Below are 25,516 nucleotides of genomic sequence, written 5' to 3' on the forward strand. Positions count from 1 at the left end.
TCCATTAATTTTTATATATATTTATAAATAGCACTTCTTTCCCATTTTATACAAGTGGATTTAGACTACAGTCTTAGAAGCTAGTGTGCCATGTGGTGAAGAACCAAGCATGTGCCCAGGTGGTGTCTTTCTGCAGCATCCTCTCACTTCCCCCAGTAGCTCAATAGGCAGTTTTAAAATTGGCTCACACACTGAGCCAAGCAAGCAGCTGCAAAAGAAACTTAAAAGACCCCAAGCAGCTGCATGCGCCATTCTCCCCCATGCATGCACATAGCTTTGTAGGACTGCAGGCTTAGTCAGATGTCCTCAGGCTCTCCAAAAGGTTAACGTTTTCTATCTGAGACGCTGGGACCGAACTAGAGGCAAGACGTCATGGTTGACATGATTATGTATCACTTATTCTAAGACATTTGTATGAAGATTACTGACACTACTACAAATACACAGATACTGCCACACAAAGTAGATGAGAACAAATAGTAAATACATCTTTCATCTCATGGCACATCTAGCAGGATAACACTGTCTGGTTGGTTTAACGGTCAGTTGTGATTATGCTTGATTGAATATTTTCCTTTCTGTAGCTGGGAAATAAACAGTTTGGATTTGCTTCCATCAGGCCTCTTAAACCACACTTCATCATGGTTAATTGTTGTAATTATGGCACTGAAAAAAAGGAGGGGGGAATCAGGAGCACATTAGTGTCCATATAAAACTACAGGATCACCTTAAACTGCACTGCCATTTATAAACGGAACTGTAATTATTGGTAATAGAACACATAAGAATTATAACAAGTGCCTCATTAAATTAAGGATAGTTAATAAAATACAGGAACACTGATATTGGAAGTGTACTAAACATTACTATGTCTGTTTACTAACCGTTCACATCTTTAATAGCCGCCCTTTGTTAAGGAAGGGAAAAAGAGAGAGAGGCACGTGCACAGGTTTAACAGCAGAGTGACTAGCTGGCAGTGATGTAGCTACAACAGCGCTCTATAGGATACTGAAGTCAGTATCCTATAGTACAGTTTGCTATTGTATAGGTGGAGACCATTCTGAGTATGTCCAATTGAGGTGCGACTGTCGACACATCAGTCCTTTTGGACCGTGAAAAGGGCGCAACGGGGGCAGGGAGTAATGGGACGGGGCGTAATGGGCTGGCTTACAAACAATGACAAATGCAGGGACCAGAAGCGGAATCCCTGCGCAAAACGGCTGCCATCTGTATAGTATGTTTTACAATGCCTATCAGTAGGAATCCTACAATAAGACCTAGCTATTATAAGTAACACTGATGGAAACTTGATTTGTTGTGGGATTGCTACTGACAGGCATAGTAAAGTATCCTATATGAAAGCATACTAGTAATTTAGGATACAAAAGTCACCTCTGAGGATGCTACTGTAGCTACATCATTGCCAGCTAGTCATTCTGCTGTTGACTCCATGTTGACAAAAGTTCTCATTGGGTGATGCATAGGCAAGCTTCTCTAGTCCTGCTGTGATTTAACTCATTTCTCTCTATATATTTATAAATTAATGTTTTATTGTCTGTATGTACCAGGCATAGGCAAACTCTGGCCCTCCAGATGTTTGGGACTACACTTCCCATCATCCCTGACCACTGGTCCTGTTAGCCAGGGATGATGGGAATTGTAGTCCCAAACATCTGGAGGGCCAGAGTTTGCCTATGCCTGGTATGTACTATGTACTTTCCCCATACAAGAACATTATTCAGTATATAATATAAATTTATTCACAGACTAACACAAACACATACTAATGTCCTCTTGCCCTAAGCCCATCGCACCTCTATCATGGGCAACTGGAGCCCATGAGACATAGAGGTCCTACACAAGCTGGAAACCACATACCTAAAGAATTTCTGCCACTTTGTATCTGCCTGTGCATTAATTATGATCTGCTCTCTGTCCTATTGCTGCATCAGATCAGAATGATGGAGCTAGAAGCATGGCTTTCGCTGCCCTTTCCCTTAGGCTATAGCAGATGGTGGGTAGACTTGAGTCTTGTGGGATCTACTTTGTTTATTCTTTTAACTAAAACTCTTGAGATTTCTCCAACCAGAGACAGGTTCGCTAGGTGAATCCTGCCCACTGTCTTTACCTTACAGGGCATTCATCTTTCCTATCGATACATATTGTTTGTCCACGTCCGTACCACTCCCCATTATAATACAGCTTTCCATCTTCAGATCTTGCATTGTGTACATGTTTTTCCAACTTGACAGGGGCTGAAAGAATCAGTGCAGACAAAACAGAACACTAGATTTAAGAAGGCAATTTCTGTCTACCTCACTTCTACTGAGTTTGTCTTTTTGCTTGGAACGCCTCCCACAACTATAGAACAGGAATGGGGAGCCTCAGCCGCAGGGACTGAATGCGGCCCCCCAGGCCTTTCCCTCTGGCCCTGGAGCCTCTCCAGCCACTCCCCATTTTCACAAACTACACCTGTAACTGGTTCTGCATTGCACCGTACTTGAGTATTTTTGCCAGGTTAGAATGTCCTTGAACTCTGATAATACTCTTAAATGCCTGGATGAAGGATGAAGAGGGATGTGTGAGTAAAGCAACACCTGGTGCTCCACTGACTTTTGCTTCTACCACCCCCACCCCAGTTACTGCCATGTGACCCTTGGAAGGTTTCCTACAAGGTTCTCCACTCCCTACTACAGAAGGGATCCACTTAAGTTCTCCAAAAGGACAGAAAGTCTTTCCAAACCACACAAAAAACAGTGTCTTGCTCCCTACTCCGCACACAATTAAGAACTCCCCGTAGTAAACTCTTAGCATCTGTGGCTGAGAAATTCTGAGCTATTATACAGGCCAGGATTAAACAAATATAAAGCAGATTGTCCTTACGTTCTGTTTTCACTCTATGTGGCCCCAAAGTAGCCATTGCCTGAAATAAAAAAAATGGTAATCATTAGTCATCATTTCAGCAAAACAACTTTGGAGCTTTGCTTTAAAGAGTATCCCTCTTGAAACCTAAGCCATGCCCATTCATATCAGCCATTTTCTTTAAAAGAAAAAGGAATACAGACAGCAACATTCAACAATACCTTTCTTATTGTGGTCCAGTCTTCAAGTATATCAAGATCTTGCAGCATGTACACTATATAGGGTCGTTAATATGTTAAGGGACTTGCGCATTTCCAAAGAGGGTCAAGTTTGTTTGTTTGTTTGTTTGTTTGTTTAAAGGTTTTAGCTGATCACTTTGAAGTATGCTTGGTATAATGCAACTAAAATCTGTGCCAAGACAGACCCCAAGGGCAGGGCATACACATTTTTTTGTGTATGCCTTGGAGCGCCGACACAAATTTATCAGAGACGCAGCATTGCTTCATTTCCTTGTTTTCAAAAGGGCTAATTGTGTGGCTACATATCCTTTCAGGTTCTAAAGAATGAAAAGTTGCGGTTGCAGCAGGTTCCTCTGCACACATGCACAGAGAAACAAAAGGCATCTCATTACAACTGTTGCCAAAATTTCTTCAAACTCTTAGGTTTTTTAAAAAAGTTGTGGGGGTTGGAGAATAGGTATACTGGGTTATCACTAGATGGAGATTTTATGCTGTACCACCTGCCACCTGCTCTTTAATAATCCACATTATAATCAGGAGGGTGATATCCAGCATTATTCATAATCAGACTAGAGCCACTGAAAGCGCTGGAACCAAGTCTACTCATTTTAATGGGTCTACATTATGACTTAGCTGAATATCACCCAAGATTTTTAACATCATCCTGTTACTATAACCATACCACATACTGTGCAAAAAAAAAAAGGTGACAATCCTAATGGACAGACCAGCTCTTAGTCCCCAATAAAAATATTGTTCTAAATTCTCAGCTTTCAAACTATTGTCTTGTGTTTCACCCCACTTAGTTTCTTAATGAAAGTTTTATGAAGTGTTAACAACCAGCAGCACTGTAATTCAGCGAATATTATATCCAGTTGGCAACCGTGAAAAGGATATCTGATACAACAACCGGTTTCTTCTTATCGGGACTGAAGGGATCCTTCCTTTTTTTCCTAGACTGAAGTTCATCATTCCATAACTCTGAGGAAACGTAAGAATGTGGCAGTTAAAACCATTTTCTTCACATAGCACACTGGTCTCCAAGCTCATCTATACATACAATTGATAAGCAAGCTGTGCTGCCTTAGGAACTGGAACTGCCACTTACACTGACCATCCCATCTTATTAACATTTAGAATAGATTTTTCTTTATGGCATGAAGCCGAGAGAGAGAGAGAGAGAGAGAGAGAGAGAGAGAGAGAGAGAGAGACCCTTGCATTTGAGTGTTATAAGCCATGCCTGTGACCAACTCCAACTTGACACAAGTACACTTGTACACTCTTCCTTTCCATTTCTGTGCAGCTACCTTTATGTTATGGGCTGGCTGAGTCAAGACAATGCAGATGGAGGACTGCCCAAGGTGCCTGAAGAAGGCTCCAGTGGAATATGGGAGCCGTTGCTGGCAGTGTGCTAGCAATGACTCTGGGGGACAGTTCCCCCCCCCCTGCTCTTCCATATCATTTGCCCCCGTGATGAGAACCGAAAGTGCCACCTCTCTCTCTCCAAAGAAAGTCAGAACCCATGGTGCTCATTGCATCGCCTACCCCAGAGCCACCAGTTACTGGGAGTAGCTCTGCCTACCCAGAAGGGGATGTTTCACTGGTCCCAGCCACCTCTCAGGAGGCAGAGACACTTCCCTCAACACCTAGGTCCAGGAGAAGCCAGATGACAGTAGTAGTAGTAGTAATAATAATAATAATAATTTATTTATACCCCGCCCATCTGGCTGGGTTTCCCCAGCCACTCTGGGCGGTTCCCAACAGAATATTAAAAACACAGTAAAACATCAAACATTAAAAACTTCCCTAAACAGGGCTGCCTTCAGATGTCTTCTAAAAGTCAGTTGTTTATTTCCTTGACATCTGATGGGAGGGTGTTCCACAGGATGGGTGCCAATACCGAGAAGGCCCTCTGCCTGGTTCCCTGTAATTTCACTTCTCACAGTGAGGGAACCGCCAGAAGGCCCTTGGAGCTGGACATCAGTGTCTGGGCTGAACGATGGGGGTGAAGATGCCCCTTCAGGTATACTGGGCAGAGGCCAGAGAACAGCAAGAGAACAGTATATTCCGCACACTAAGCATAGTGAGAGATTTCAGAAATGCTTACTGCCCTAAGATGGGCCCACCCCATTCCTATATATAGGATAGCAAAAGGAGTGTGACAGTGTAGGATCAATGTCTAAAACTTGGGTAGTTAGAGTATCTGCCTTTCATATAGCTGTGTTTAGGATTGCCTGAAGTGCCTTAAACCAGCAATCTGCATATATGCAGCGGTAATCTATACATTAAAGCCTTTGGAAAGAATCTTTCTTCAAGTCTTTGTCTTCAAGAACTGGGAGCCAGGACACTCCACCAGCTCTTAGTTACCTGAGGTAATGTCAATGCTATGTCGGTCTTCTTCAAGTCGTCTGATTTTCTCTTCCAGTTCACTTTGAACTGTGTCATACAACAAGAGCTTTTCACTCTGAAAGGAAAAGTTAACAATGTAGTCAAACATTAGCCAACGAAAAGCAGCCAACACATCATCATCTACTGGATTGGGGCACTCAAGAGCAACGGAAGAAGCTTCCAACAAAGAGACCTGATGTATAAGAACCGTTCTCTTGCTGGGTTCAGAGTGCCAGAAGCAATGCAAAAAGGCTGTCATCTGATGTTGAGAAAAGTAGTCTCAGGTGTGTGAGGCAGACGCAATAGCGCACAGAGGGGTTAACATCCTGCAGAACATTCAAGTGGGTGCATGACATAACAAAAGAGAGGGGTTAAAAGCGGTTTTCGTCTTCCAAGAAGTGTTTTGAATCTACAAAGCACCAAGCCTAGCCTGATAAATGTGAAAGGTTTTACCCATATTTTCCAAACAGTCGGAAATTATATAAACTCAAGAAAATAAACACACTAGTCTTAAAAAAGGAGAAACCCAAGACCTCATTTACCTTCTACATATGTTATGTTCTGTATGTAGCTACTTAATCAGGAAAATCAACCTGTAGGAACACATGGGAGAATTTCAAGTCATCTTGGGCGGGGGGGGGGGGAGTACAGTGGTACCTTGGTTCTCAAACACCTTGGTACTCAAATGCCAAAAACCCAGAGGTAAGTGTTCCTGTTTTTGAACGTTTTTCGGAAGCCGAACGTCCGATGCAGCTGTCGGCTATTGTTCCTGGGGCGCCTGCACCAAACAGAAGCTGCCAAATGGACTTCCGGAATAGATTACTGGTAAGTCTGGCGCTTTTGTTTTTGTTATTTATTTTGCGTTTTTGTTTTTGAGGCTTTTTCAGTTAATTTGTTTTTGTGACTGTATGGAACCCAGTTCAGCTACTGATTGATTGTGTGACTGCAGAAATGGATAAAAGCCCCCCATCCAAACAATAACTATCATAAGTGCAGGTAAGGAAAAAATTTGATTTTTATCACCTACAATACTGTCTTATTTATTTTATAGGACAGTACATTGATTATTGCTTTCATTTTATGGATCAAAGGTCTCATTAGATAGTAAAATTCATGTTAAATTGCTGTTTTAGGGGTTATTTTTAAAAGTCTGGAACGGATTAATTCATTTTGCATTACTTTCTATGGGGAAGTGTGCCTTGGTTTTGGAATGCTTTAGTTTTGGAACGGACTTCTGGAACAGATTAAGTCTGAGAACTAAGGTACCACTGTAAAAGAAGCAATGCAGCTGGAATATGAAGACTATGCAACTAGTCCTGTGTGCTTGGAGATGCTTTAAGAAATTTCAGCTTTTGTACCCTTGCAAAAGTAGCCTCACTTCCTTCCCCACTGGCCACACAGCACATCATATTTGGAACTTATGGGGGGGGGCTATCAATATGTAGCCGCCTTATATTCAAAATCAAGAATCCCAAATGGTGCAATCAAACCCTTCTGTATGCCTGAACTAGATGTTTGGATTCTGATCATTCTGAGGGAACTCAGGGTGGATTTTGCATATTTAAAAATATATTTTGGTTTATTTTTTTTTAAAAAAAGTTGGAAATAATATGGTTTAATTGAATGCTGAATTTAAAACATGCAACGTCTACACTTACTCAGGTAACTCACAATTATGTGCATTTAAGTTCTGCTCATTCATCTTCAGTAAAAATAATAATTTAAAAGGGGGCAAAAAACCTGGCCAATTCTGCTGACACTAACCATCTGAGTTTGCTATTAAAAGAGAGTGATTACTGCATTTCTTATTGTGGGAAACTATGAAACAGCAGGGCATTTATTTTTGTATCACAAAGAAAAACTGTATTGTCCAGATGCACTATATAGCACCTGGTACTTCTGGAAAGCACTGCGGCCAGGATCCAAAATGCTGCAAGGTTCATGCAAGGCTTTAATGTTGACCCAGTACTGTAGAATTTTTTATCCTGTTAATTTTGCTTGAATCAGGCCTTAGTGTTTTTAACTGTTTACAGGAAGAGCCAAAAAGATCAATTCCTTTAACAATTACAGCTGGTGTTTTTAGGCATATATGGATCTACATGACCAACATTTTTGTGATCGTGCTCTTAAGGTAGCATGAAGCCTCTGCTTCATTGCAAACTAAAGTTTTGATTATTACAGTAACCAGTTAGTATGCCTATGTTTTTCAGGGGAAAAGCCAGAAACTACAGAACTGCGAGTCTGAATTGAATCATCCCACCCAGAGCTCATTCAAGGATTTTCAGTGCCTCTCAATGATTACTAGTGCTGTATGAACCTTCTTCTGAATCAAAACAATGTCTGAGTTCTTGGTTTCCCCTCCAGGCAACAGAAAAACGCCACGTATCTCGGAAAAGTTCTTTGAAAATGACACCACACACAGGAGGTGCAGTAAAAAATGTGGTTCAGGTAGCATCGCAGAACTGAAACAAATCACATGGCAGTGACCTGACCTGTTTATGCAAACTTGAAACATACAAAACTTAGCTGAAGTAATTTGCTTCATTTTGTGTTCCCAGTGTACCCCTCAGGTGGCACGCTGGTTTCCTTTTGAGATTAAGATTTCAAACGGCTGATTAGACATGCTACCAAGAGCTTCATGATTTTCAAGAAAGCCCAGTAATTAAAATCATTGTTCTCTTTTCTGTAGATGAAAATGCTGTAATATTCTACGTTCAAAAATAACTTGTCAGCTGCACAACCTGAATGTGTGCATGTTTCCCCAGAAGCAAGCCCCAACAGTTACAGACAAATGAAAACTCTCTTCAGCTAAGAACGGTACCTCACAGTGCTGGCGGGAAGCTTGGATTTCACATTCATATTTGTTTTTCACGGACTCTAAACAGAGCTCTCTGTAGATACCTACAAACAAACAATTTTTTGTTTAAACCTTCTGTGGGAGAGGCAAAATAGGGCCTCATTTAACCTACCAATGCATTTTCCCATAAGCTGCAACTTACCAAATCCTAAGGAATGGGGCATTTTAAACAGCGGTGAAATCCCAATCATGCCTGGCCCTCATGAATTCTCCACAAGTGAATTCTAAATTCCCCATCAGTAAAAGGGCCCTTTTCAGTTCAACCCAAGGACAAGGCTCTCTTTGCTCCACTGCCCATCCTGTGCCCGGTATTCACAAACAAAATTTTCCCGCATGTGCCCTTTTCACATTTCCCCTTCCAAAACACATCAGGGCCGTGAAACCGGGAAAACAGGCTAGAAATAAAGCTGCTTGCCCTGTCTTTTTCCTAGCTCTGAGTGTGGCCCGTTTGCTCCTCTGCTCCTCTTGATTATTGAATGTTAAATGTGGTAAAAGCTTGATGAGATATTAACTACCCACTTTCTATGTTAGAAGTGGGCATAGAAGTATATGGGAAAGCAGCTAAAGTGCACCCCGGTTCCCTCATGTACCCAGGCTTTGCTATTGTTTGCTTCCTATGCTAGCAGGAAGAGGGGTGGGAGGAAGATAGGAGAGCCTAACTCTGCCTTGCTAAAAACACAGTAAATAAGAGTATGCCTTGGAGGCCAAGCAGATGAGATAAGAGTTTGATTTCATCTACTCTGGGCATTCTTATACAATGCCCTCCTTGAATCTTTCACCAACAAAGACAGAAGTGCCGAGGAGCGCAAGAAAGGGAGCAGAGGGGCAGGGGGGCAAGCTTGACATTCATTACCAGCTCCAAAAATTGTGATTGCATCTGAATTGGCCCTCTGAGGGGTATTGCAGCTATGAGAGAAACTGGAAACAAGCACTTATTTGGGACACAGATCAAGGATCCAATCTGGTGAAGGCTTCCGTGTTCTACAACCATCCAGACTTGGGGCCAAAAGCTTTAGTGGGAATTTCAAAATTAAGCACCTGATAGTTAAAAAGATCTGCTAAAAGATCAAACTTATCTATCCTTAAAGAAATCAGCCCTGAGTGCTCACTGGAAGGACAGTTGAGGCTCCAGTACTTTGGCCACCTCATGAGAAGATAAGACTCCCTAGAAAAGACCCTGATGTTGGGAAAGATGGAGGGCACAAGGAGAAGGGGACGACAGACGATGAGATAGTTGGACAGTGTTCTCGAAGTGACTAGGATGAGTTTGGCCAAACTGCGGGAGGCAGTGAAAGATAGGCGTGCCTGGCGTGCTCTGGTCCATGGGGTCACGAAGAGTCGGACATGACTGAACAACTGAACGACTGAACAACAACAACAAAGTTAAAAAGGAGCAGATTTAAATATTTTTGTTAGTATTTTACTTCTACCTAAACCCTGCCGGATGTACCTAGCTGAGTCAAAAACAACCCCTTCGCACACTTACCTGCCACTTTTGTTCGGATTTGCATGTTTTCTTGCAGAGCTGCCAGCGGTTCCAAGTACTCTGGTGCCTTTCCCGCAATGACCTCCTGCAGTTTTGCATCCACTTGGCTTAATCTCTCTTTGTAAAGTCTTAACATAATGCAGATGAAAGATGGAGTGCATTGTATTAAAGTAGTGAAGAGAATACTGTATATTAACATTACTAAGAATACCTTTTCCACAACCACCAATGACCAGAACCTAGAAAACCCATTGAACCTGCCAACCTTGCAGAAATTAAGAGGACTTAAAAAAAGACTAAATTGTACAGAAAAATTATCACTTACACAACGCTTATACAGTGCTCGATCTTTACATTATGCTTCCTGATTTTAGCCCTCACAGATGAAGATCAGACATCCATTTAAGACTGTCTCCTAGTACCCAACACATAAATACAGCTATATGAATTGGAACTCTTTCCATGCACACAAAAGCTCGTAGCAAGAACAAACTTAGTTGGTCTCTAAGGTGCTACTGGAATAAATTTATTATTATTATTATTATTATTATTATTATTATTATTATTATTATTATTATTTTAAAGATATTTACAGTATTTATTCCAAGTATTAGTCTGGGAAACATGCAGAACAGAACCCTCACTTTTTTTTTAAAAAAAAATGACCAATCCTTTATTGCTATTTTTTAAAATGATGAAATGCATATTCTGCTCTCAGGGCAGCTAACAGCACAGCAGCTGTAGATAAAACACAATGAAGTATTTTTTTTAAAAAAATGAGGTTGGACTAAGGACTTATTATGGCTTAAACTGGTTTAACACAAGTGAGTGTTGTTTCATAGTAACTGAATGTTTCAAGAGTCCTCACTATGGTGCTACCAAATACTTCCATTTCAGCAACCCAAAGAATTCCACACCCTCTGCACCAGAAAGTAAAACCATGTTTCCTGACTTGCAGTTTACAGGGCAGCTGTGCACCTAGATCTGCCACATTCAAATATAAAACAGGACCAGTCTGGTCTTTATTTGAAGCAGAATGTGCAGAGGAGTGAAGTGAAGCATGCACCCACTTTCACAGCCTTACCTTGTAGCATCCATTGCTACCTGGAGTTTTGTTACTGCCCATATCACTTCCAAAGTTGGAGTCAAGCCTGGTAAAAACTGCTTAAAGTGCAGTGTTCCAGTTTGCGAATGTTCTTTGGAAGCCGAACGTCCGATGCAGCTTATGCGGCTTCTGAATGAGTGCAGGAAGCTCCTGCAGCCAATCAGAAGCTGCACCTTGGTTTTTGAACGTTTTTGGAAGTCGAACGGACTTCCGGAACGGATTCTGTTAGAGAACCAAGGTACGACTGTATAGAGAAGACCCCATTTCCCCACTTTGTGCTTGAATGGGAGCAGGCATGGGCATAAAATGCAGATCTGTGCTATCACAATTAGGGTGGCCTTTTAGAATGTCCCACCCTAGCACAGGGCAAAAGTTGCTTCTCGCTTTGCATATAAGGTCTAGGAAGACAAAGGTGAATTCTTCCATTTCAGATGTACAGGAATATAAAATCCCATGGTAACTACATTGGAAATCTCTAATCATCATCGTATTTATTATCTGTCCTTCACAAGGAGGTCCCAACACAGATCACAACCATGTAAAAGACAATAAATATCTAGATACCTCCCAAAATTTCACCAGCATACATTAATCTTTCAGCATAAACAATTGGAACCTTGCTCCACAGACCTTTGGATCAGGGATAGGCAGACTTCAGGCTTGGGGAAGGTCTGTAGTCCATTAGCAGAACATATGCTTTGCATGCAAAAGACAATCAGTTCAATCCCTGGCAATTCCAGATTGGGCTTGGAAAGACCCTCATTTTAAACCTTGAGGCGCCACATCCAGCCAGTGCAGACAGAGGCAGATGTACAGCAGTTTCCTGTGCTCCACCTACCTTTTAGTTTTACTACAACCGCAAAATCCATCAACTAGAGAAGGGTGCAGAATGGCAACAGGGGTTGGGAAATACATACTGAGATTTAAGGAAGAGGTCTCAGCCCAGGGATTTGTTTTGATAGCACAACTAAGCTCACAATTCTTTTACCCATAAAGCATATTCATGCTTTCTCCCAAGCATCCTACACTTCAGCAATCTAATTAAGGAAAAAAAGCCTTTCCATTGTAGCTACCATCACATAATCACATCAGAGAACCCTGTGAAACTACTGCAATTCACCCAAATTTGTACCAGTAGATCCCAATATATTTTATGCCTTCCCTTGCTTTACAAAATACAAAGCTAACTCAGGAAGGTGAGAGGACTAGAATCAAATCTGTAGTTTACTTACTGGTCTTTGAGGTCTGTAAATTGTTTTTCAAGATTGGACATCTCATCCAAACACTCCATCCTTCTTCTTTCACAGTCCTCATCGTCCATTTCTGAGAACAGAATTATTCACTTTAAAAATACACAACAGCAACTGGTTTTCCTCCAGTCTATTTTATAGAATTTATACCCAAACAGTTCATTATAAAAAAGTTAAATTTCCAAAGTATGAAGTTTTAAGAGAAATTAATGCTTGACCATCTTTATTTTTTTCCTGCTCCACAATTCATCTTGAAACATAACCAGAGTGGATCATCCATCACTAGTTCAGACTCGCTTGAGCGTGTATGTGAAATTGAGATTTATTTTTTTGCCCCAACGTGCATCCCTTTACACCTGTTTACACTGAATTGCACCTGCTATTCTACCGCTCATTCACTGACTTTGGATTTGGACAGGCCCTTTTGGAGCTCTTCACTATACGGCTAGTACACCAGGAGATGTAGTACTGGCTTTATATCAAGGTAATTTAAAATAATCTCTTTTTATATTAATGTGTTTCATGGACATGTGGATGGCATGCACTGCAGAATTATACCTGCTTAGAAATGGGGGGGGGGATCTGTTGCGTTCTCTGTCTACATGTTAGGATGCTAATCAAGAGCATCTTCTTGAAAGCTAAATATGGTAGTTATTTAGCTGGTAGTTACTGGGTAATGGCTTTTCCACGAGATGGAAAGTAAATGTCCATGACAGGACAGAGCCTGTTCTATTGTGGCCCCCTATTTCTGAAATTTCCTCCTGTGAAAGTTACACCTGACACAAGCCTTATTCTCTTTTTCTTATCAGGTATATCCCTTTTTATTTGCTCGGGTCTTTTAAGTTTCTAAGGTTTTATACTAACATTTTATCTTGCTTTATTGTTCTGTGCTTTATTATTGAGGCCTAAATCAGATAGAAAATCTAATAGCAAATTTACGACTTTCTGTACTTCAATTATTTCAGGGGAATATACAACGCTTACTTGACAAATCAGAGAAGTGACACTTCCTAATTTAAGTAGCAGCTTTAAGCATTACAGCTGCTTCACAAAAGTGCACATATTTTAATAATCCTCTTAACTGCATCCCAACCTATCAGTATTATTTCCATATTGCGCATGGAAGGCGAAGGCTATGATGGCTTTGGACGGTGGGAGTATATTGAGGAAGTGAGGTTTTAACTTTTGACACTGCAGTGCACCGGCTCTTTTGGAATATTTTACAATAACAATCCTCCAGGATTTTGTTTATGAGTTTGCAGAATCAATTCTGGGCTGACAAACAATGACCAACAGCCGTATAAATTATAGCATGAGAAAGTCCATTGTGTACTAACTGGTACAGATACATTTGTAAGAATCAATGCATGTCTGTCAACAGTTATCTGTTGACATTATTCTTGGGATGAGACAAATGAACAAAAGCTTAACTGTTCGTCCAATTCAGAAGCAAGATAGTCAGCCATGGACCATACTAGCAGGTGGAGCTGTGATCTAAACCAGAGCATCTTGGGCTTGCCAATCAGAAGGTTGGCGGTTTGAATCCCCGCAATGGGGTGAGCTCCCATTGCTCAGTCAAAGCTCCTGCCAGCCTAGCACTTCAAAAGGACGCCAGTGCAAGTAGATAAATAGGTACTGATGTGGTGGGAAGGTAAATGGCGTTTCCATGTGCTCTGGTTTCTAACATGGTGTTCCGTTGCACCAGAAGTGGTTTAGTCATGCTGGCCATATGACCCAGAAAGCTGTCTGTGGACAAACGCCGGCTCCCTCAGCCTGAAAGCGAGATGAGCGCCGCAACCCCATAGTTGTCTTTGACTAGACTTAACTGTCCAGGGGTCCTTTACTTTTACCTATACCAGCAATGAATAAAATCTGTGCCAAGAATCTCCTCATGATTTCTGAAATGAAGCTTACCTCTGCCACCATGCTACTTGCTTTGTCATTTCAAAATCAGATTTAGTGCTTCCAGAAGTCCCACCCAATCAAAAAGCAATGGGGGTGGGGAGAACAGCACATACTAGTTGTGATTTATTTATGAAGCATTTTTTGATTGTTGGAAAGGCTTCAAACCAATTTCTGCACACTAACGGAGCCCGGCACACTTCCTCTGCGCAAATACCTGCCTGAAGCGTTTTTCCTTGCTGCCGTCTCCTGTGCTATTCAGCAGTTATCTTCTTATCTTCTCTCACGCAGCGGGGTGTGTGCATGCCAGCATATTACAGACAACAGAGTCCAGCTTCTTTCTAATCTAGAAGCTTTATTTTACAAGGCATAAATCTACATTCCTGGAGAGACGCAAGCCATGTTGGTGGCTTCTCCCTTCTCTCCGTTCTCCGGACAACAGAAAAAGAAAGTATCACATTACAAAGTACAACAGTACACAGAGCATCCGGTGACGCTCTTCCTCCTGTGGGTGGGACAACCTGGTTGAGCTTGTTAACTCTAAAAGCTCCAAACCTCTACACCCCCTCTTGTCCCGCACACAGGGGCGTTGTAAGCTTGCAGCTTACCTCACACAAACCCTCTTAGAACTCCCCATGACGTTGGAAGCTCAGGGGCTTCGTGAACCCAACCCTCTGGTTCACCTGACCAGGACAGTACTTCAGCTTCTCCCAGCTGGTCTGAACGCACACGTCTCGAAAGAGAACGTCTAGGTGTTTGGGTCTGGCCTTGACTTGTCCAGACTCTGCCGCCAACAAACAGAGTTGGTTGTCCTCCCAAACCATCACGGGCAGGCAACTCTGAACGCAGATCTCTTGGACCAAACACCTATAGAACTCCAGTTCCCTGCAAAGCACTGACAACGCACTGTACCTGGCTTCTGCACGAGAACGAGCAATGAGGCTCTGGCACCGGGACTTCAGCCCGCCTAAAGCTCCTCCACACTGTACAACCATTTCAGACACAGATTTCCTGTCCTCGGAATTTGCCCAACCGCTGTCGCACAAGCGCGTGAGCTGGGGCTCACCGGTAGCTGACAACTCCGGGCAAAACTCCTTAGTCTCCTGCAAACTCTGGAGCACTCTCTCCATGCCATTCCAGGCATGCATGCTGGGATTTGCAGCCTCCTTGCTGAACAGATCCACAGCAACTGCTATGTCAGTTTTTGCTCAACTGTGAAGGAAACAACAGCCTCCCAGGAGCTGACCTAAACACCTCGGGGCTCTCGAACTCAGAGCGTTCCCCGGTCTGACTGTCCTCACCTAGACACGTCTCCATGGGTGTTCTGACACTAGCACATTCAGACACTCTGCACTTCTTCAACAACTGCACTACCTTGCCAGTCTGATTGAGCAAGACACTACTGTCTTCGGCTCTGTCTACCTGCACACCTAGGTAAACACCAACAGGGCTTAGGTTCCTGAGCTGGAAAGACTGACCAAGCTCCTCTGCGAACCGTTGCACCTGTCCCCTGGTCTCCACCAGGTAAAGCATGTCCGCACTGGACTGCAGAACTAGCTCCTGCTCTGGACTTACTCCTGCCAGAAACAGGCAGCTATCAGCACAACTCTGGCTGACACCTAGCTTTCTCAAAGCTTCTTGCACGCCTGAGGACCAATCTCTGGCTGACTCCTTCAAGCCAGTGATTGCCTCGTGCAAACTCCACACTTGATTTGGCCCGTTGTCCTCGAACCCTGGCGGAGGTACCTCGTACCTCTCCTCATCCAGGTCGGAATTCAAACAGGCACCCAAACCAAAGTGGCTTGCCTCAAAGCTGCTTTGAGTCGCGACCGCTAACAGCATGCACGTGGTTTCGCTTCTGAGAGAGAGCGCGTCCAGTACCTCGTAACAATGGACCCCCTCCTCCTGAGTGAAACCTCTGGCTACTGACCTAGCCTTGCACTGCAACTCGCCAGTTGCTGCCGTCTTGAGTCTGCACACTCAACGACCTTCCGACAGCGTCGTGGTTGTGCACACACTCAAAGACCTCATTGAGCTTACCTGCTCTACCATGGCATCCTGCCATTTCTGGGCCTCACCTTGAGATACCCTTTGAACCTTCACAAGGCTTTCCGGTTCACACTGAACCAAACAAGCACTCACGCTAGTGGCCGTGAACCTTTCGGGCAGAATCCCTTCAGTGGATCGTGCAGACTGCTGTGATACCACTTCAGATTCTCCCTCTGCTCCAGTTGCACTGGATTCCACCTGCACGTCCGTGACGTCAGGCATCTCACCTACAGACTTGCTGCGCCTGTGCATCCTAACTGAACCACCCAAGGATGACGTTGGCGCGCCTTTGGGCTCCTGCTTCACTCCCAAAGAACCCTGCTCTTGCTCCGGGACGAGACCTGCGTCAGGCTCTCCTGGAGAAGAGTTGCCACACAAAGAGTCGCCATGCGTGGCCTGCCTCCTAGTCCGTGACATAGGAGTTGCGGGTGCACTCCCAGGCTGCTGCCTTGGAGTTGCCCCTAGCTGCGCTGCACCCTGGTGATGACCGGGAACTCGGCCCGAGCCACCAGCAGGTGCTAAAGCCACAGCAATACTCCCTCTTGGGGCTGGTCCACCTGGACCATTGCCACCAGCAGGCGGTGTATCAGGCTGTCCATCAGTGACAGGACCATCCAGAACATCAGGGCTTCTAGGGATGTGTTCCAATCCATTCTGCTCACAGAATTCAGCACTCCTGCTGACTAGAACCTGGGTCTGGTCACTATCTGGGCTAACCAACCTCCAGCTACGCAAGCTGGGCTCGTACACACAGACAGACACTTTCGGAACCTTGGTACCACCCAGTTCCACCCAGAACCCTTGCGGAGGCTCTGCATCCAAGAGTGTGTCTTCAGTGGCAGCATGCAGCATCCTTTGCTGCCTCTCTGCAAGACCACATACCTGTGAAGAAAGCAGGTTAGTCACACTGTGCTTACTCCCCCTCTCACTGAGGACCTGGGAACAGCCTACTCCAGTAGAAACCTGCTGTTCCACTACAACCAGTGGTGCTGCCTCAGTTGCCTCCTTGAGCAACGCAGACCACATGTGGTGAGAGAAAGCATCAGCCAAACACTCAGAACAACACGCTCCCCCCAGGTTAGCTTCTGGCATCCCTTCAGAAACAGCCACATGAACCAGGGAAAAGGGACGCGTGGTTTCCCTTTCAGACGCGGGGTAGCAGGATGTCGACTCCTCGACCTTGCAAACCCTGCAATCAAGAAAGCTGTTACATGCCCTTAACTTGCACCCTTCAGAGAACTCAGGCTGCTTCAGCACACTGTCCCAGTGGCGACTTGCCAGCCTTTGGTACCACTGACACAAACATAAGTGGTGCACGGGCACACTGGTGCACTGAGCAAACATTCCATCAGCGCCACCTCCCCCTGTTCTGGATTGAGACTTCTTAACAGCAAACAGCCCGTCCTGGCTGCCTTTCACGCGTAGAAGCATCTTCTGGCCCCTGCAAGCAGAACAGGTGATAATCACAAAGCAAACAGCAAAAACATTGGACAGAAGGTTTGACATAAACAGATACACAGCCACGTCAGCAACCAAAGAAAACGCCAGTTCTGTCCCTTTAAGACCTGCAGAGACTGTTAGCAAAAAGTCAAGCCTTTTCTTGCTTCCAACAGTCAGTTCTTCAAACTGCTCTGTAGAAAAAGAGCTGCAGTTCCTCACAAGTCCACCAGGAGGAACGATGACGATGCAAAGAGACGCTGCACAGGCACTCATCACTCGCAGCCCACCAGGGTTGGCCTTCGTTGCCACGGTAACTGCACGACAACAGTAGGCATCCTCTTCCGCCTGGGCTGTGGTAGAGCTGTTGCAATTCTCATGGCCAGTACCACACGTCATGTCCTTGGCCTTATCTTCAGCCATGCACGTCAACAAAAGACCAGGTGCAGGCGACGTGACAAAACACAGCTCCACAGTCAAAACTTTTTACACTGGCTTCAGACTTGGAAACAGCCCCTCCCTTTCTGGGAGCAAAGCCCACGGCGATCTGGCCCCCCTCCTGCTTTCCATGGCACTGTTGCTGCACAACAGCCATAAGCCGAGCTGGGGGCGAGCTTTCCAAAGCCACTTCAGCCAGTCCCTCAGCCCCGTGAAACTGGGCTAGGGTCTTCTTCCAGGCTTCACAAGCACTGGCCAGACCTTCCTCCTCACAGGCGTTGGCCAGCACATCAACGCTATCAGGGAACAGCCCTCTGCATTGAAGCTGTGAGGCTGGAGGTGCTTGCAAACAAAAGCTTCCCTCCTCCTTGCTGGGAATGCTATGGCTCCCTCCATCTTGCCCAGGGGTAGCGTACTTACGAATCTGTAGCTTCTTACCCGGCTACACAGATGGGGGTTTCACCAGAGAGGGTACACTGCTTGGGCACACCTCAATCTGGGCTTCCCTGCTGCCTTCCAACCTCTGGCAGCAGGTTTTAGGCTCCTGAGCCATTCAGCAGACTGCTGAATGCTCCTGCTGGCAAAGCAAACTTCCCTGGATGCTCCATCACAGTCCAAACCAGGGAGGCACTTCTCAGCTTGGCACACACGTTCTGGATCCTTGGAACTGCTCCAGAATCAGTCCAGAATCGGTAAAAGCTTGGATCCATAACCTGAAGCATTTTTTGATTGTTGGAAAGGCTTCAAACCAATTTCTGCACACTAACGGAGCCCGGCACACTTCCTCTGCGCAAATACCTGCCTGAAGCGTTTTTCCTTGCTGCCGTCTCCTGTGCTATTCAGCAGTTATCTTCTTATCTTCTCTCACGCAGCGGGGTGTGTGCATGCCAGCATATTACAGACAACAGAGTCCAGCTTCTTTCTAATCTAGAAGCTTTATTTTACAAGGCATAAATCTACATTCCTGGAGAGACGCAAGCCATGTTGGTGGCTTCTCCCTTCTCTCCGTTCTCCGGACAACAGAAAAAGAAAGTATCACATTACAAAGTACAACAGTACACAGAGCATCCGGTGACGCTCTTCCTCCTGTGGGTGGGACAACCTGGTTGAGCTTGTTAACTCTAAAAGCTCCAAACCTCTACAATTTACCACACTCCACTGAAAGCACAAGTGACAAAAGTGCTCCGTGAAATATTGAAGAGGCCTAAAAAGAATGGCTTTGGACTATGTTTAATATGCTGGGGTAGTATGACTACTGCTTGTCCCAAGGCAATAAGAGACTTCCTCACCCCAGAAACCCAGGTTAGAATTTGCTCATCCAAGTAAGTAGTTTAAGTGCTTGACACTTCAACGTATTAAGAGTCTGAAATGTGAAGGTTTGATGGCAACCTATAACACTGCACTACAAACAGAACTGGCAAACAGGCTTTCCGGTGTACCTAGGCAGGAGGAGGACAGCCTAGTCATGACATACCTAGGCCTGCACTCCTGCCCAACAGTGCTGCTTGGTTCAGTAACTATATATAACACCAAAACAAATTACCACCAAGGAGCAAGGAGCTGCATGTAGCCTGCAGGGCACATTAGAGTGTCAGACCTGGGAGACCAGGGTTCGAATTTCCACTTAGCATGAAGCTCACTGAGTAACCTTGGGCCAGTCTCTGTCTCTCGGCCTAACCTACCTCACAGGATTGTTGTGAGGATAATATGGAGAGGAGGAGAACCTCCTTGAGCTCCTTGGTGGTGTATAAATGCAATAAATACACAAATCCCTCTTCCTCAACATGTGGCGTAATTGCCCCCAAAGTCTGGCTGCCAATTGTTTAGTGCTTTTCTAGGTAGGCTTGCTACCTAAATCCACTGGATCCACTCTGTGTGGTTCATAAGAAACTTGGCATAATCCCCACTGGGTTGTTGTTGTTTACTGATACTATACAATATGTCTTCAAAAAGTGAGGATGAATCCTAGCCACTATTAAAATAGTGAACAGCACCGGGGAGTTGTCTGATGGAAAATCTCCTGGGAAACATAGTTCCCTTTTTCCTAGGGTTCACCCCCCCCAAAGAAAATCTGGATTCCAAGTTAGAAAGACTAATACTGCGAAGTCAAATATTTTGAAGTGTGAAATCCTCAAGTCAGAACATAAAAAGAGCCCTGCTGGGTCAGGACAAGGGCCCATCTAATAAAACATCCTGTTCTCACAGGGGCAACCAAATGCCTCTGGGAAGCCTGCAATCCTGGACCTGAATGCAACTGCCAAACTACAGAATAAGGAGATTGTGCTGTGCCAGCTCTTCATCCAGCCTCTTTCTTGCACACTGCACCTGTTAACACTTGGCTTACTCCAGCAAGAAACATTCAGTTTATTTTAAAAACTTAATGCAACTTCTATTTGAGTTTAAAATAATGTAAGCATATACTATATTGTCTCCCTGCTTATTTAACTTATATGCAGAATTCATCATGCGAAAGGCTGGACTGGATGAATCCCAAACCGGAATTAAGATTGCCGTAAAAAATATCAACAACCTCAGATATGCTGATGATACAACCTTGATGGCAGAAAGTGAGGAAGAATTAAAGAACCTTTTAATGAGGGTGAAAGAAGAGAGCGCAAAATATGGTCTGAAGCTCAACATAAAAAAAAACTAAGATCATGGCCACTGGTCCCATCACCTCCTGGCAAATAGAAGGGGAAGAAATGGAGGCAGTGAGAGATTTCACTTTCTTGGGTTCCATGATCACTGCAGATGGTGACAGCAGTCACGAAATTAAAAGACTCCTGCTTCTTGGGAGGAAAGCAATGACAAACCTAGACAGAATCTTAAAAAGCAGAGACATCACCTTGCCGACAAAGGTCTGTATAGTTAAAGCTATGGTTTTCCCAGTAGTAATGTACGGAAGTGAGAGCTGGACCATAAAGAAGGCTGATCGCCGTAGAATTGATGCTTTTGAATTATGGTGCTGGAGGAGACTCTTGAGAGTCCCATGGACTGCAAGAAGATGAAACCTACCCATTCTCAAAGAAATCAGCCCTGAGTGCTCACTAGAAGGACAGATCCTGAAGTTGAGGCTCCAGTACTTTGGCCACCTCATGAGAAGAGAAGACTCCCTGGAAAAGACCCTGATGTTGGGAAAGATGGAGGGCACAAGGAGAAGGGGACGACAGAGGATGAGATGGTTGGACAGTGTTCTCGAAGCTACTAACATGAGTTTGGCCAAACTGCGAGAGGCAGTGAAGTATAGGCATGCCTGGCGTGCTCTGGTCCATGGGGTCACGAAGAGTCGGACACGACTGAACGACTGAACAACAACAACAAATACTACGGTTCCAGAAAGAGTTTTTCCCCTTAAAAATACCTAGAGATTCTTACCATAATACTGTATTTTTGAAACTGACCAAGACTGAACTCACAAGATCAGTCGGTTTACAGAATGCATATTACCCTTAAATGTTTTTTTAAAAGTATTTGAAAGAAGGACGAGCACAAGGTTTGGTGTTTTAATGCTCCATATAGTGGAGGGGGCTGGTGAGAGAAAAGAGCAAAAAAGCCTGTCCTCTTTGTAATAAAGCATATTACATGTTCACAGGCAAACTCTCTCTCATTTTATGACTTTAACTGATGTTTAGCTTTTTTGTGTTGTGTTACTTGTACACCACTTCAAGACAATTCTAATTAAGTGGCACATAATTTGGTGAAATAAATAAAATAAATTATATTTTTTTCTGGGTTCCAGCCAGATTTCCATGGGTCATGAGCCTAGAGTAGAGCTACTAGCACATGGCCACTACTGGCTCAAGAGCCCTTTATCCAAGAGAGGCGTCTGGCCACAGAAACTAAACAGTTGTTTGGCAAATTGAAAATAAAAATAAATGCATCTGATAAAGTGGACTCTGGTCTATGACAGCTTATGCCTTAATAAATTTATTGTTGTTTTTAAGATGCTACAAGACTATTGGTTTTGCTGCAACTGATGAAAACGTCTGCCTCTCTGAAAATGCCTAGGCAGATCTCCAGTTCTGCCAGGATAGTGTTCATCATACACCATTTTAATGGTTGGCTTAATTGCTCTGCCAAGCAATTCACTCCTCAAATGAAGGAAAAGAAACTTACTTCCTCTGTTGCTTTTGTAATGTTGGGATAAGTGATGGAGGATGTGCACATAAATGAAGAAAATGCACTATTAGTATAGTTCAGTGAAGAAAGGAAAAGAAATGAGGGTAGGTAAGAGATTTTTATGGCACTATAACAGCTATGCCAAGAATGAAAAGGAGAAGCAAATGCTTTTGAGAGAGTTTGCAAATCTCTCCTCCAAGACTTGTGAGGGGCATAATTTCATCAGCCATGCTAAAATAATTGCAACTCCCACACCTGTTGTCTTGCACTCAGATTCCTGGTATAGCAACTGTACCTGGGCTGTAGAGTTTTCTTCTCAATTTCTATGCCTTCTTTTGCAGCATTCCCTTCCCATGCTTCTCTCCAAATACTGTTTGCAAAAATGTAATGTATTTTATCTTCTCCCATTCCCTCCAAGTCCCCCCCATTCAATCTCAATCTAGCCAGTCAGATCAAACTACGGTACTTTGTGCTTCCTTCCCAGGGACCTTAGTTATTCCTAGAATTGCAGTGTGTTCTCTATGACTCTACAGATGTTGGAGAGCTCCAGCTGTACTTCTTCATTGAAACTCATTGTATGCTGAACTGTGTGTGTGCATGCGTAGACCATCCATATTCCCAGATTTTAGTGTGCAAGTAATTGTAGTTACAGGTTGAGATGCTCTCACTTCAGTTTCCCCATCCCCTCCAATCTGTCCTAGACGCACAATGTAGGAAACCTGCTTGGGAGAATATACACACCCGGTACATGCCATTTCCCTTTAAAGATTAGGTACAGCAGATCTGTGCTAGGTCTGGCTTGGGTTTGGCTCTTCTCTGTATGCTTACACAGGAAGCAGTAAAAATATGATCTTGATTTCCCTTACCTGGGAGTAAGACCTTAAACTCAAAAGGAGCCAATTCTGAGTAGGCAGAAATAGAATCAAACTGTATAAATGGAGAGGATGCCTGAATGCACCAAACTGAAACTACTGGTATGTAAATTAGTGGTTCTGCAGATGAGTAGTTCAATATTCAGCACTAACATTTAGCTGTATTTGTTAAGAGCTGACCTTATTTGTAGATGCGTACATCTTCTCTGTTGTTGGGGAAAGTGTGTAAGTTTTGTGTGTTGCATTTCTGTATCGTTAAGATTTTTCTCTACTTTCTTCATCAGTCTGCCCACACATCTGAGCCCAGACACTCCATCCTGTTTTTCCCTTCCATTACTCTGAATCAATTCTGACCATGTATGTTTGTCCAGTTATTTCCTTGTCTCTGCCTAGCCTCATACAGTATGCCTCTTCCCTTCCCCTTCTCAGATCAGTCTTATGTGTCTCCTCTATCTATAAATAAATAAATAAATAGCCTCGTTCTTGGAAGCTAATATATCTTAATCTACTCTGGAGTCATCTCCTCACTCCTCCATCCACGCCTGCATCTTTCATTATGGTTTTTTTTGTAACATGAAAGGGGGGGAGGACAGATGAAGAAGTATGTGTGGGTGGATGTGGGTGTGTAGTGGCTTGCCAAATGCAAGAGAGGCCAGGTGGCTCCCGCAACTTTATTGGTTTACAGAAGGGGGGTTGGGGGAGAAGCCATCCCTGCTGAACACAACTAGCGGGCAGGAGCCCTGTTTTCTGCAACCGGAAGGCGCGGACAAGCAAGAGGGATGCTACGCAGGTCTGCTCGGAAAGGATCTCCACTGAGTTCCATGGGCCCTACTCGCATGCCAGCATGCACGGGGTTTCGCAGCCCTGGACGAAAGCAAGCATCTTGCCTGCCTATTGTTACCCCGGGCGACGCCTAGGGCAAGCTGCCCTGCCCTCCGCCCCACAGCCAAGGGGGTGCATGGGGGAAGCAGCGGGCGGGAAAATGGGCGGGGCGGACGGGGAAGGGGGCGGGGCTGGGTCCTCCTTTTTCCACCCACCGGCCCAGCCCGAGCGGGCAGGAGAGAGGGCGCCCCGCTGCCTCGCCGGCTTCACCTGAGCTGTCACCCTCCTCGGACACGGACGAGCTCTCGGACTCCTCCTCCTCGGAACTGCTGCCCTCGTTCTCCCCGTAGTCCACCTCCATCTCGTCGTGGTTGTTCTCCTTCTTCTCCCGCGAGTGGACCGGCATCGCGCCGCCCAGCCCAGCCCGCAGGCGCTCGGCGTCGCTGGCTCCTAGGGACCAGGGGACAACAGCCCTCGGCTGCCCAGCCCTCCCTGGCCGGCCGCCTGCCTCCCCAACGCGCCGAAGCTCCGCCTCAGAGAAACCCCGCCATCCACCTTAGCCCCGCACAGCCTCACGCTCCGCTCCGCCGCTCATTGGCGGACGACCCGCCGACGGGCGTGGCACGCGGGAGGGTGGGTGGCTGGGTGGCGGCCGTCGGAGCCGGAGCGGCGCGTGGCGGAGCTTCGCTGCGGCGCGGAGGATCTCGGGACATGTAGTTTCTCGGATGTAAGGCTTCACTCCCCCTAACCGCCAGCCCGCCTCTCAGTGGGCGGTGGAAGGCGCGCCGAAGTGGAAATGCGTTTCCTAGGATTGCAGGCGGCCTGCCAAAGATCCGCAACGAAACCTCGAAATTCTGAGAGCCGATGATGAAGATGGTGGAAAGATTTAGGAGAGGGATCTGTGCGGGTTTATGGAGGAGTCAGACCCATAAAACCATACACGGCGGCAGCAGTAGCAGCAGCAGGCACGGGAAATTTGTGGGCGCCCAGATGCTGCCCGGACTACAAGCTCCTACTATCCTTGGACATTGGCTATGCTTGCTGGGGCTGATGGGAGTTGGAGTCCCAACAACATCTGGAGGGCCTCAGGATGGCACTCTTAGAATGTAAGAAGGGTTACTTCTGCTGGATCGGACTAAGGATCCCATTTAGAGCGAGAACCAGCCTGGGATCGGAGTTACATGGCTTCAAATTCCCATTTACTGTAGTTACATTAGCATGGTCCCTATAACTCAGTCTAAACTACTTTGCTTCCAAAGATAAGATAAAATGAGCTGGGGAGAACTACTGATTTTTTATATATATAAAGGCATTGCAAGATGGGGTGCTTGATTTTCAATCCACTCTGAAGATGAATTGTGAAATAAATATGGAGTTTGCCTTCATTGTTGTTGCATAATCTTTGATGCTTCAGCTGAACTGTCCGCTACATTTGCAAGTCTATTTTCATGGATAAGTCATCTGTTCAATTGCTTTATGTGAAGTTAGACTATCATGCCAAAAATTTAATTGCACTGAGGTCACATTCACATCATACATTTAAAGCACCTTTATAGCACTTTTCACAGCAGTGTTTTTTCTGGGGGTACTCAAGAGTATGCAGTGCCAGCACATTGTTAAAAAGAAGAAAAGCACTGGTTTAAAGTGTGGCACTTACTGTAACAACTTCATGGTGAGTTCTTCGCTTCAG

General features: G+C 44.8%; 1 protein-coding gene across 1 annotated transcript; it reads right to left on the bottom strand.

Annotated features, from left to right (window-relative positions):
* Window positions 1-160: 160 nt before the first annotated feature.
* On the bottom strand, window positions 161-24,439 carry BRMS1L (BRMS1 like transcriptional repressor). Its single transcript, XM_033143319.1, has 10 exons — window positions 24,097-24,439; window positions 12,170-12,260; window positions 9,833-9,960; window positions 8,311-8,390; window positions 5,469-5,565; window positions 3,999-4,082; window positions 3,084-3,148; window positions 2,884-2,923; window positions 2,129-2,255; window positions 161-666 (listed from the first exon to the last, which is right to left on the bottom strand). The coding sequence occupies exons 1-10, from the start codon at window positions 24,230-24,232 to the stop codon at window positions 543-545; spliced, it is 972 nt and encodes a 323-aa protein (XP_032999210.1). The 5' UTR covers window positions 24,233-24,439; the 3' UTR covers window positions 161-542.
* Window positions 24,440-25,516: the final 1,077 nt, after the last annotated feature.

Source organism: Lacerta agilis, chromosome 1 (assembly GCF_009819535.1).
Source record: "Lacerta agilis isolate rLacAgi1 chromosome 1, rLacAgi1.pri, whole genome shotgun sequence".
NCBI classification, from domain to species: Eukaryota; Metazoa; Chordata; class Lepidosauria; order Squamata; family Lacertidae; genus Lacerta; species Lacerta agilis.